The sequence below is a fragment of the Macrosteles quadrilineatus genome, unplaced genomic scaffold, assembly GCF_028750875.1.
Source record: "Macrosteles quadrilineatus isolate MER2022 unplaced genomic scaffold, UCM_ALF_1.0 Scaffold_5__1_contigs__length_97177068, whole genome shotgun sequence".
Taxonomy (NCBI): Eukaryota; Metazoa; Arthropoda; class Insecta; order Hemiptera; family Cicadellidae; genus Macrosteles; species Macrosteles quadrilineatus.
Window position 1 is genome coordinate 30,828,294 of NW_026542598.1, and position 13,509 is coordinate 30,841,802.

The 13,509-nt window shown below is 34.6% G+C and overlaps 1 protein-coding gene across 1 annotated transcript; it reads right to left on the reverse strand.

Moving 5' to 3' along the window:
* Positions 1-1,079: 1,079 nt before the first annotated feature.
* Positions 1,080-10,356, reverse strand: LOC128995501 (zinc finger protein OZF-like). Its single transcript, XM_054420518.1, has 8 exons — positions 10,342-10,356; positions 9,866-9,982; positions 9,109-9,261; positions 8,182-8,337; positions 5,097-5,328; positions 3,622-4,127; positions 2,731-2,931; positions 1,080-1,733 (listed from the first exon to the last, which is right to left on the reverse strand). Exons 1-8 carry the CDS (start codon positions 10,354-10,356, stop codon positions 1,497-1,499), a joined length of 1,617 nt encoding a protein of 538 aa, XP_054276493.1. The 3' UTR covers positions 1,080-1,496.
* Between the last annotated feature and the right edge of the window lie 3,153 nt (positions 10,357-13,509).

Consider the following 13,509-nt stretch of genomic DNA (forward strand, 5'->3'; position numbering starts at 1 on the left):
TAAAATATACAATTACTTTATCTTCAACTTAAATTGAAATATATAAACATGAAAATATACTGACTATTTTATTAAGTACTCAATACCCGAGCTATAGGAACATAATGAAATCAAAATTATATTGCACTTGGTACGGCACATATGTATGACTATGAATAGTGATCAATACAAACTAGCAATTAACAATGTATGTAACAATAAATATGTTTTCTTTTCAACTTTTCAGTTTGAAAAACACAAGCCTTTAAAAAATCTACACAAACTGAACATAATTATCACGGAGAAGAAGAACCATTAGTGTTTCCATAAAAAATTATCAAGACTAAATATTGACTAGTAGGTTTCTATTACATTACATAAAAACTAAATATCTTAAGAAATGAAGAAACGATGCTTTTGAGATTCTAACTGTATCAATATCAATACCTCACTACATATCTAACACAAGTAAACAAGGCCTTGCTCTAAAGAAAGGAACTCATGGGAAAGACTGGACAAAGTGAAAATTCTCAAAAGGTAAATACAAATTCATTAGTAACATAATCATGTTTTTACCCAACTAAAAACAAAAATGTGAGTATATGAGTAAAGAAATATGAAAATACAAAACCGGAATGATATATCCTTCATGCGATGGAGTAAGAGAAAATATTTACCACGAGTATGACAAAAATAATTCCCCAAAACAAAACATAATTGCATATTTTTGGTCTAACCTAATTTCTTGGTAAAAAAATCTGCTGGATTTCATCCTAACAAAAAAAACAAAAGTAACTGTAAAACCATATGGCCAAGGTATGTCATATTTTAATCAATGATCACCAAGCAAAAGCCCTTTCAGAAAAAAAATCCTTATGGCAATGCACTGATAAGCACATGACACCTGCTCCTGTCCTGTCAATAACTTTTAATTGTGTCAGACAAAAAATTTGGAAAAATGTTTTAGAAAAACTGACGAATAAGTGTAGAAAATAAAATGACGAATGTTCATATGATGTCTGATATGGATGCTTAATTTAAAACTCTTGTAAACTGGACTGTATAGTTTATAGGCCGCCTTTTGTAATAAAAATCACTGTGTTGCCTAAAGTTTGATGTTGTTTAGTACAATGATTAGTGTAGACGGAGATAAATATCTAGTGTAGCTTTAAGTTTAATAAGACCAGCTGTTTTTTAACAGTCAAATTAACCTATAACCCAATAACAACAGCTGATACCAGTTTTAAAAAGCATCAAAAAGGTCAACTCAAAAGAGGACTGAACTAGCAAATTTCTGATCAAATAGTAAACATACATCTCATCTTATCAGCCAGCTTTAAAACTTGATTATATTTATTTGATTGGATTGTGCTTTGATTCTTTTAAATAATCATGTTATTGTTGATTGATAATACTAAAACTTGTCACAAAAGTTAACGAAATTCCCTTCACTCATTGTCCAGTGTAAAAGCACATTCAGATACTCAATACCTAACACACCTTTAGCGTAAAAAACATTACTGATCGGACTCTACCTTGACAAACGTGATTGGAGGAGGGGCTGAGGCAGGGGAGGGGGGTTGAAACAATGTGGGGTGTGTCTTGGCCAGATGATCTTGCAACAGCTGGTGATTGGGGAACTCCTGTCGACACAGCAGACATTTGCAGGTCTTCCCTCTCATACGGCTGATGCCGAAGTGTGTCCGAATGTGTGGGACGAGATACGCTTTACACTTGAACACTCTGTGGCAAATCTGAAGCATCGAGAGATGTTAGAAAGAATTGACCTTGGGCAATAAATTTTGGAGGCTACCTATATTTACCAAAGGGCTAAAGCCTTGAAAAGCTTCATCCAAATTTGTTGAATCTTTACACACCTTATTGGAAATTTATTACTTTTGGATACAAAAGTACCTATAAGGATTAGTTGTCTCCAAATTGTTCTTAAAAAAAGGTCATAGTTGAATGAGCCAGGTCGTGGATTGCACTAGTGTTTAAAATTATATTTTCAACCCTATTTTTTGTTACTGAGATAGATGACGTAACATGAAAGATGCTATAACTTACAATAAGTCGTTTTATCAGTTTGACTTCTTTAAAAGTCTACAAATTCAACAGAAATCAATAATATACATCATCACAATCAATTTTTATTCCAAACTGGAGACGACTCTAACATGGGAATGTAATGTTTAGTTCCACTGATAGTCAAAGAATTAGGATACTGAAGTAGACATCCCATCCATGGATTTTTTATAGATTTATAGATAATTTTTAAGGTTACAGTCAACATTCTATTTCCTCTCTTAGTTTCTGATACCATGTCAGTGAATGTGACAACTGATGGCATAGTTTGCAAAAAATTGTCCTTTCAGGGTTGGTTTAACTTAAATGTTATTGGAATTTAAATTTACATTGGAAAGAGTTGTCATGAATCGAATGACCTCTCCTAGTTGAAACAACCACACTGCATGTGTCCTTTTATGCTTGGCCTGGGTTATTTTTAAGGTGCTTGAAATCCATCCCTTTAAACACAATTCTTAACAATGTATTAGACAAACGTATCAGTTACGCCTGACACTTCCAACCAAATTGAATCTCATTTGAAACGTTTTTAAACACAAAATTCATTCGTTCATTCAGTTTCCACCCACTACTAAGTTCCCTACAATTTCTACCAAACCAAAAACTATTCACCTTGAAGTACAAATTAGGCGTTTGAGAATCACAGAACTCAAACTGACAACTGACCTCACAGAAGAACTTCTCGCCCGTGTGAGTCGTCAGGTGAATGTCCAGCTTGGACTTTCGGTTGAACGCTTCTCCACACTCCGTACACACAAAGTCCTTCCGTCCAGTGTGTATTGTCATGTGAGTCTCCATGATGGACTTGCGGTTGAACATTCGGCCACAGATGTTACAGGAAAATGGCTTCTCCCCAGTGTGCATTCTCTGTCAAAACAGTCACATCGAGTCAAGCAAATTAGACATTACATGATTAAATGTCAATGATCTACATTAAAATGAAAATTTGGATATTTTGGGTTAGTTTTTTACTACTGTATAACTTGCACTTTCCAATACACAATTCAAAATGTAGGTCGTCTTGGTTCTAGCCTAACCTAACCCAACCCAACCTGAAATAACCCAATATCAAACAGGATCTGTAATAATAAAAACACTTTCAATCTGATAAAACATTTATGTAAAACAACTTTAAATAATAGCCAAACCAGAGCATCACTTATGGAAAGGTTGTATTTAATCTCTTCACTGCAAGTTTTTGTTATGATTTGGGGGAAAAATTAAACAAGCAAAAAATAAAAAATCAACACTACTAGGTACTTAATCTTGGATTGGATTGGGCTTAATGTTGACCAGTGTTGCCGGATAGCTAATGTTCCATCTTTTACATATATTGGGATCGCTGAAAACATCAAAAGGCTGATCTTTTAGAGATTAGACATTCTCTCCACAATTGATTGGATTATAATGTCTAATGAAAGTTAAAGCATTGTTGCACAATATTTCAACACACAGTGGTTACAATTCCAATTCAAACAGTGGACAATTTCAAGTACGGTATTCCACTCCCGTATATCAGTTTAACCTAAAAGCCCATATTTTCAAGACATACCACACCTGGTGAACTCTCAGATCGTAAGAGCCAGCAAACTTTTTCCCGCACGTCGGACAAACTTGTGTCAATTCCCCAGTGTGTCGTTTGACGTGTGTATTTCTCCGCGTCTTCTCGGCGAACCGTTTCCCGCAGATCTCACATTCGAAGGGTTTCTCCTGGGTGTGTATCCTCATGTGGTCGTCCAGACTGGGTTTACGCAGGAAATCTTTACCACAAACGGTACAGCAGTGCGGCTTTCTCCCCGAATGAATCATTTTGTGGTTGCTCAGGTTCGACCGTGTGCGGAAGCGTTTGTGACATACGTTACACCCGAACACCCTGTCGCCAAAGTGAACGTTCATGTGTGAAGTAAGCTGAGATTTTGTAGGGTAGACGTTCCCGCATTCTGCGCACGTGTAGTAGAGTGGACTCATAGGTTTGCCGGACAAATGGCTATTTATGTGATCTTTGAGATGCGCTTTCTGGTAGAACGAGCGACTGCAGATGTCACAAGCAAATGGTCTCTCCCCTGAAACATTAATGTTCTGATAAATATTCTTCGTTACAATAGCATTGTATGGGCTGCAGATTATTCACAATCAAAACTAAAATATATTAGGGGCCTATAAAAGTTAAACGGACGCTATACAGCTATCACTAAGATGCTTAAAGTGAGTTGGACCATCATCTCATGGGCAAACTATAGGGTTGCCGTTTACACAGACAACCGATGAGTCACCGATTTCAATACAACCGAAATTGAGTTGATAAGTTACCTTTTGTGTGGGTTTTGTTATCACAAGGTCTTTACTCTATACATAGGCTCTCCAATATTATTCGTTCAAGGGATCAAGCTGGGTTAGTGATAGATGTCAGGACTCTGGTCTTGGAGTTCCTGGGTCCAAATCCCCAAAACCTCCAAATCCAAAATACAGTAGGCAAATCCAAAATTGATCATGGCTTGCCCTCTTTTATATGTATTTACCTTATTAGGTTAACAGTATGAGTGTAAAATATGTTTACACATTTTTTAGGCTACACAAATTTTCATTTTATTTAATTTCTGTAAATTTAACAACACATACAATATTGATCAATAAGTTATTTAGTAAATATTTATCTTATCGATTTTGAATTCATTCTCTAATTTAGTTTCAAAGTCGCTATTACAAATCACCACTCAGCAGACATCAAAAAAATGTATTTCTAAAAAAGTGTACTGCGCGCCAATCGTGGCTTTCTGTGTTTTCAAATGTTTATATGTCACACAATATCACTGGCAATTACCGAGCATGGAATACCGAGGTGAAATTTATCCTACCTGCTGTGTGAAAGGCCGTTTGGTAAGTTACCTAACAAATTATGAACTTTAAATAATATCCTTCTGATCAGAAAGGGTTAATCCTACCTGAGTAGGTCCAACCTACCAGTGTATTTTTACTTTGTAACTCTATCTAGTAGATAAAACAAGATTTGAAAATCTCGCAATCGTACCAACCTGTGTGTATACGCATGTGAACCATGAGGCTAGTCCTACTTGACAGTCTCTTATGACAAACGTTGCAATCAAACTGGTTCTTCTTCCCAGACTTTTTCACCAGATGGTCACGGGCGATCATCTTAGTACCGCAGGCGGACTTGACGTGGTAATCGTACGTACTTTTGTACTTGAACTTGGCCAAACACTTGGCACATTGCAGCATCCCACCGCGGAGTCGCTTTGGTTTAATCTGTTTGTGAAACAATTAAATTTAAATCAAATTTGGTTGAATTAAAAGAGCTTAAAATTCAAAAAATAGTATAAAGTTCTTTAGTAAGTCCAAAACATCTTGAAATGTAAATTCACTGTAGCCTATATAGACCTATGATAGGCGTAAGGAAGGTATTATAGTAGTTTACGCAACGATTGCGTAAAGATAGTGTTAACGACACGAGTAGAAAATTTAAGGTACAAGCCTTGGCGAGTGCCTTAAAAACTTCTACGAGTGTCGTTAACACTATTTACGCGAGTTGCTTACACTACTTTACCTACGACAGTGTTTTAATTACTAAAAATCACTACTCATAACTTCTAAGAGAGGTTATGTTTTTGTTTATAACCTCTCATTGCCACTGACGGTGAAGCAAGGAATCAAACACTAATTCACTAATTGCACCAATCAACAATTAAATTGGCCGGAACAGCTGATTAGTTGAATTTCGAATCATTACAATTTTGCTTCTCCTCTCTCAATCCTTGAACCTCATTGGTCCGTTACCCGTGTTGTTATGAGTAAAACTATGCAGTTATGAGATACTTTTCAATTCTAAGAACTGTACTGAAACGGCTACTTTAAAAAACGGTCGTAGGTAAAGATTTTTACAAACAAAAACAAACATATTTACAGAAAGATTGAGATTTCTTAACAACAGTATCATATCTTTACGTTGTTCAACCTGTTATAGACACAAATCTCAAACAAACTGTTGCAACTTATTTTGCCAAATCTGTTAAACTAAAAAATAAGTTCATAGAATGAGTTTAAATTCTTATTAATTTGTATGTTATCAGTTTAGGAAGGTTCTACCCGACAGCCTGAATTTTGATTCAAGATGGCGGATTATATGGATTGAAATATAGTTCAGAATTGATCATGCCTCTATTGTACAAGCTCTCAACATTCTAGAACTAATTTGTTTCCAACGATTGTGTGTTTTTGGTGTTCTTAACATATCAGAGCTTGCAAATGGATGGGGAAAAATTAGTTTTTAACTATTATTTAGAAGTTAAAATCACATGTAAAACAGATTAATTTACAGATTTTCAAAATGATTTTGCAAACCCTTTAAGAAACAATTACGAGGTTTCAGTTCATCCAGTGCATAGTTTGGATCTTTTTACAGTTTATTTCATCTCGATAAACACTTTCATTATGCCACGAGGTTCTTTTTTGTAGGACCATGTTTACGTGGTAAACAGCGGCAGGTGGAACCCACTTAATCCACATGATTTACTTGAAACATTGAAAAAGTTATCCTAGGAGTGGCTAACCAAATATCTATGAAAATAGGAAATATAATATTGACATAGACATTACTATCTACATGAAAGGTTCTTTAAAAATGGATTTGTATAGTCTTCATTTTTTTTCCAAACCCAACCATGGAAATAAATGAATCCTAAAACATTTGCATGTCAACTAAAAAATAGTAAATTTCACACTAGGGCCCAAAGTGACTCTTTTCAATCAACGCCGTGGTTGTTAAATGAGCGAGGGTTAAAAACACACTTTTTGCCCGTGTGGTAAACTATAATTTTTGTCATATCGCATCATTAATAAAATAAACGGTATCAGCATTCTGACACATACTTTCTCCCATAAGTTTGTCAACAACCTTTATCATGTGTAAGCGGTGAGAGTAAATATACAGATATGGGATTTGTAGAATTTTGTTCAGAATTTAATGGACTATAATATACTAAATTTTTATCAAAATCGTTCGGGCCATTTTTGGGAAAATCCGATTTTTCCGTTAAGTTATTTTATGGGGTTTTATGGAAAAATCCCCATAAAAATCAAAATTTCTAAAAAATGAAAAAAACTATCAAAATTGTAAGGACCATAACATACTATGTTAAATCAAAACTTAATTTTTATGTAAACATAACCTCTGAAAATGACTTCCAGTTTGTTTTCAATTCTGCTAATGCAAATAAGCAGCTGTTTAGTAAATGATTCAATCATTTTGTCTATTATTATTGTGTTACAGTACATTATGCCATCGATATCTTGAGCGATCGACAACAATAGGCTAACACCTAATTTAATAAATCAATTGATAAATAATTTTGATCGATACGATTGCCACAATCGAAATTTACAACTGTTTACAACAGGGAGTAAAAATGCTGCTTTAGACCTGCAACGCATGCATTAAAACGGCTGTTTTTTCTGCAATATAAAGGAAAAAAAATTTGCTTTAAATTTGACTTAATAAATCCCCAGGGATAGTAACTCTCTTTTTATATTTAGTCTAATATTTCAACTCGTTCGTTACGGCAAAAGTACTAAATTTTTCATTCATATGGACCAGCGACGCACATATACGACGGCCAGTTCCTGCCCATAGACTGCTGTCATGTATATGCGACAGCGGGTCACATTAAAATAGATTGATGTGACGTCGCATATTTGCATCGGTTTTCAATGTTATTAAAAAGCTATCTTCGTAATGGTCTATTTGAAGGCCCAGAATTCTCTGCATTGGTCCACAGAGATGTCTGTTGCATATGTGCGTCATTTGGTCTGTGGATATGATTAGTGACGTCATATGATAGTTGGCAAAACTGATTTTTACTTTGCTGCATCACTGGCCTGTGTTCCACATGTACTGTTAACCAAGTGGCAACCGGTCTATTTAAAATATTAAAAAGTAGGCTATACTTCGGGCCGTGCCAATGACCTCAGCGTCGCAAATATGTGATGATCGCTAGCACATGTGTTAAGGAACGGGAGGGACTATTTAACAGTCATACATTTGTTGTTGATTAAAAAATATTGTTATAATACAATTTTTAACTTATGATGAGTAGTACAACATACCTGAGACAGAAAATGACCACTTTCAGCTTCATTTTCTTCAGAACAATTTGTGACTGTATCATCACTGGTAAAAATTTGAACTGGAAGTTTTTCTTTGGTAACAATTTGAATGAAATCATTTACGCGATCTTCATACCCCTCTTCAAGAGGTTCCGCCTAAAAAATTCAAACACACTTATAAAATTACACATTGTGGTTATTAAATAATTTAATTTAATTTAATTATTTAGTAATGATCAGCCAGCATTTTAACTAGTACCTTATCAAATTTCCCTGCATACAAATGATTGTTCTCAGCCCATCTGCGGCTGAAGAGCATCAGGACAAGGTCCGCCCTGACTCAATCAATCGATGTTTTTGTAAGAGTTTATCAATGCAGTTTAATAAAAAATTTAATACATATGTTAAAATATTATCAGACCATTTTTTGCACAACCCTACTCTAGTTTGTTAAACATTTTAATTTTGATTAAAAAACTGAACATTACAAATTTTATTAGTCCTACATACCATTATTGAAAAAAATGCGTAGAAAACGGAAACAAAAAAAAACATTCTTATTAGCCTAATATCCATAAATATGTTGAAAAACTAGAGAAATTACAAGATGGCAAAACAACCATGATACAGAAGGCAATTCATTGATTTGAAGACTTTTTAACTTTAAACAAATAGTAGATCTTAAAATTTAGAAAATAGCATGACCTAAAGTAGTAGGAGTACCTAATACTATCTTATTAGCAAAACTCATGATAAGGTATGACTACCAATCATAGTGATAGTTGACTAAATAAATAGTGTACTATTCTTATACATTCTAAATATTCTTGTAAGTTAACTTGTTTAACACTATTCAACAAACATGTATTTAGGCTACATGATGTGAATAAAGATCTTTTGATTTGATTTGAACCAGTTTCAACTTACCTTAATGAATGGATTAGTGTTGTTCTCGTCATCAAGAGCTTGGCATTCTTCTTTACATTCAATAAGTTCAGTTTTAACCGGTAGTCCTGACAATTCTTCACATTCTATGTCACTTTTTTCATTCTCACCACTGTTTTCTTCTGGTTCAGATATCTGGTAACAAAATACACATGGTAACTAACTGAATTAACACAAAGAAACCAACTTAGCTAATTGTTTTAAAAACTACTAAAACTACACTCTATGTAAGTGTTATAGATTTAGTTTATCAAATCAACAATGGGCTACTTACCATTCGAGTATCACATTCCCCACAATGGTAAATAAAAATTCCCATTATGTTTAACATTCCGCACAAAAACAGCATTTTACAAAGAATACCATTTAATAAAATTTGATTACGGTATATATATCAGAATCAACCTATAATTAAACTATTTCATTTGATGCCAATCTAGGAAATAATTTGTACTACAACCAGTGCTCGATTTGAGGTGGAACGGGATTTCGGTGTACATCACTTTCGGATAGATAAAAATATTGGCATAAATAGGTACTAACCACATTGAATAGGTTTAAATCTCGGCACCTGCTACTAATACTAACTACTAATACTCAGCATCGTATCTAGGTAGCTTAGTGCTTGCCTGATAATCATATGGTTGTTATTTAGATCCTGGGAAAAGCCATAGGCTCTTTAATGGTTTGAGCCTGAACCCAGCTGTCCTTGATCATACGGTTTGAAATTAGCATTTACCTGAACGTCAAGAGGAAAATCACTGTCTTCTTCGGCACATTCTTCATAATCATCAATGGGTTCTGTTTTGATTGAAAGGACCTCTTTAGAAGAAGAACTGCAGTTGCTTGTGCAATCCTAAAAGACAAATGGGTATAACTTAGGCCTATGTAAAAAAAGTTCTTCAAAGGAAAAATAAAATATGAATTTAGCGAACGTTTTGTTGAAATCAAAATGTAAAGTAGGCTTAATCAAACATATTTTTTTCTCTGACCACTTAAGTTGATACAGTTTAAAGTCCTTGACTCTAGGCCTACTAGGTACTAATTTTGTTTGTTGGAATCAAATATACAACCCTGATATAATTATCTTAGCTTTTGTAAAATAGCCATGAACCATCAATCATAAAAAAAAAAAAACACGAAGATAGTTTCGAACCACAACAATCAATAAGCTACCAACTTTTCTTAGGACTGTATCAATCATTTTGATCTTACACTCCTTAACACCATTTTCAAATCTGCAGACCATCTTAGTTCCATTTTTAAGGTGTGAATTTGGGTTTTTGTGTCGTTTTTAAGTTTAGAATTCCTTATAAAAAGCCATTCAACCGACCATATGAAAAAGTAGCCTAAACTAGCTGGATAGCTGAGTGGTTGTAGTGCTCGCCTAACAATCAAAAGGTTGCCGGCTCAATCTTGAGAAAAGTCATTAGGTTTTTGATGGTTCAAAAACTGGACCCAGCCGTCCCTGATAAGTGGGCTTTCAATAAATGATCCTAGCTAATGAAACAGCTTATCTTAGTCAGTAAGAAAGCTACATAGATCTTCTCACACCATTCTAACACTCATCCTTCATCCATTTGGGTTAAAATACGCACGTAGATGTCGTACTCATCTCAATAATTATTGATAACTGATAGTAGATACTGGGACATTAAACATAGACAAGACAAAAGAAAAACTTTTCCTATAAATGACTTAAAGTGGTCTAATCTTGCCCATAAAATGAAGAAAATTGAATAAAAAGCCATTCAATTAAGTTATTGAAGTCAAACCACAATGTTAACTTACCGGAAAGGTATTATCTACTGTTAGGCCTACATTTTGATCCGGAATTTCGCTTTCAATGTAATTCCTAAAAAACAAATTTAAACATATTTACTTATTGTAGGTAAATTACAAGGTTACACAGAACTACTTACGGTAACTTAAATTTTAGATGCTACAACACAAGATCAAATCAAAGTCATTGGTGTACACCAACTTAACGTTTTCTGAACTTTTTCTAAGTAGGCTCTTCCAATAATTTTCAGTGGGCCTAAGTTACGGTACTTGTAACTACAGTAAGCTTAGACTTCCTATTATCCGGACTCCTTTGGGACATGGCCAGTCCGGATAGGCCTTACATTTGGTTGTGTTGCTAGCCTAGTGGTTAGCGCTATGGACTTCGGTATGGGAGGGGCAGGTTCAATTTTCCGGCATATCCACAAAGCTTTAATTTGGGGTTGGGCCGATTTCCCTTAAAAACGTTTGACCCTAGTACAACAACGTTGACTTCTAGTAAAAAATGACACTGGCGTAGAAAAAACTACAAAAAAAGTTTTGACAGTCCTAACTTAAACCGAAGTCCCCTAATACTCGTTAAAATAATAATATAGGTACATACTTTATCAATCACTCAGAAAACATCCCAAATATTTTACTTAAATTTGTGAGGAGCATTGTATTTTTTAAAATCACTTCTTTGAAATCTTTCCCATAAGAAAAGTTTGTTTCAGTACCACCCCACCCATTTCCTGTAGAAATAGAAAATGTCCGGTTAAATAGGGAAAGTTAGATGTGCTGATAACATTTGTCCGGTTAAAAAGATGTCACTTCGGCAGAGTGTAGGCCTAGGATTAAGTTTAGTCCGGTTGAATCGATGTTAAAAGTTAAAAGGTATCCGGATAAGAGGGAGTCCAATGTATTGGCCTATACATGATAATGGAAGGAAAAAACTTCATAAAATCTTGATTCTTCTTTATGCTTTTACACCCTAACTTACCTTCTGCTTCTCCAACACTTAGGATAAGTTACCTAAAGATAGGATAGGTAAAAACAAGAACACAAAAAATAACTGAGCTACAAACTTACTTATTTGAGACATAATTTGTATCATAACAAATCTTATCCATTGACGAAAGTGAATTATTGACAATTATTAGTGTAGGCCTAGGCCCATCAATAATATTATACTCATTTTGATTATGGTAACTCTTGAGACAAGCGCATAGTGGTGAGACTTAGACGATTAGTTGGATCGTATTATTTACAATAGTTATAAATTAACAACATTGATTTTACTGAAATTATGTATTTCACCATCAAATTTATCTCCAATTTGCATACTGCCGATGTGATTTAGTGAATAGTGATAGTGATGTGTTTACATTTCGTCTGCTTAGCTTGCTTGACTACAGATCAGACAGACTGCACCTGTCTGCAACAGAGGCAGGCAGACTACTAGAAAGGTTACCAACAGCACTGGAAGAGAAAATGTATATTAAAAATAAAAAACTTAAAATATTAAGAGCTTTTTAGAACGTTTAAGGGGATTTGGTGGTGAGAAATAATAACTGTATTGTTATTGAGCTATAAAGATGTTGCGGTATTAAATGCACTTTTGGATACAAATTGGACATCCCATCTATACGGGTATAGACAATGACATTGATTATACATCACCCAAGGTGTCACAAGATACCAGAAGACGGGTTGGTTAAAGGCGGGTTTTCCTAGCTGCGGGATATACGCAGGTATTTTTTTTAGGTGTTGGACAAATGTACTATTGTGTAAACGTTTTAATTATTGGGGTAGCAAATTGTACGGTATATTGCAGAATTTCAAGAGTCTATGTTGGGGTGGATCTTTTGTGTCTTGTAGAGCAAATAACGGTGTATAGGATGTAAAGAGATTCTGATGGTAAGGATGAGGTTGGGCGGATGAGTGTGGTTTGCAATGTTTTTGCGGGTAAAATCTTAGGGCCTAGTGTACTATTGTTACTATAGGGTCTTTTTTGTAGGATAGTAGGATTAATATTCATGCTGGGTTTTGGGTAGATGTGGAATCCAACACTGCAATTCCATATCTCCAACGTGAAACCATAGATAAAACATACATGTTTGATCTATGATTAAACATACTCCGTGAAACTAAGATGGAGTGATAGACTATCATTTGCTGTGTTGCTATACTCGTCTAGTGGTTAGCGTCTCAAACTTCGGTGCGGGAAATACGGGTTTTATTTGAAGCCAAAACTAAGTACAATAGATGCAAAGATTTGTTGAAACTATGTTTTACTATATGTCATGAAACAGTGCTTTTTATTATACTGCTTTTATTAAATACAGAATACCTAGGTCCTATACTCAATGCTTTGTTACACTCCTTTCAGTTTTGTCTATCAATGATCCTTTTTTACTGTCACCTGGTTTGGTTCAAGTTCACTCCATCTGTCGTCTGCTTAAGAAACACAGCTGTTGCTGTAACATTGTGTTTTTTGTTTACGTAATAATACTCTAGCCTCTAAAAATCATTGTTTTGTTAACTTGTCATTGTCAAATTATCTGACAGCGACAGCCTTTAATTTATTACGACTTTTAGATTGACCTTTTAACATACGTA

Coding starts and splice junctions, on each gene's coding strand:
- LOC128995501 (XM_054420518.1), bottom strand. Junction 9,262..9,865: donor ATTTTCCTCTTGACGTTCAG/GTAAATGCTAAT, acceptor TTTTGTTACCAG/ATATCTGAACCAGAAGAAAA. Junction 2,932..3,621: donor ACGATCTGAGAGTTCACCAG/GTGTGGTATGTC, acceptor CTGTTTTGACAG/AGAATGCACACTGGGGAGAA.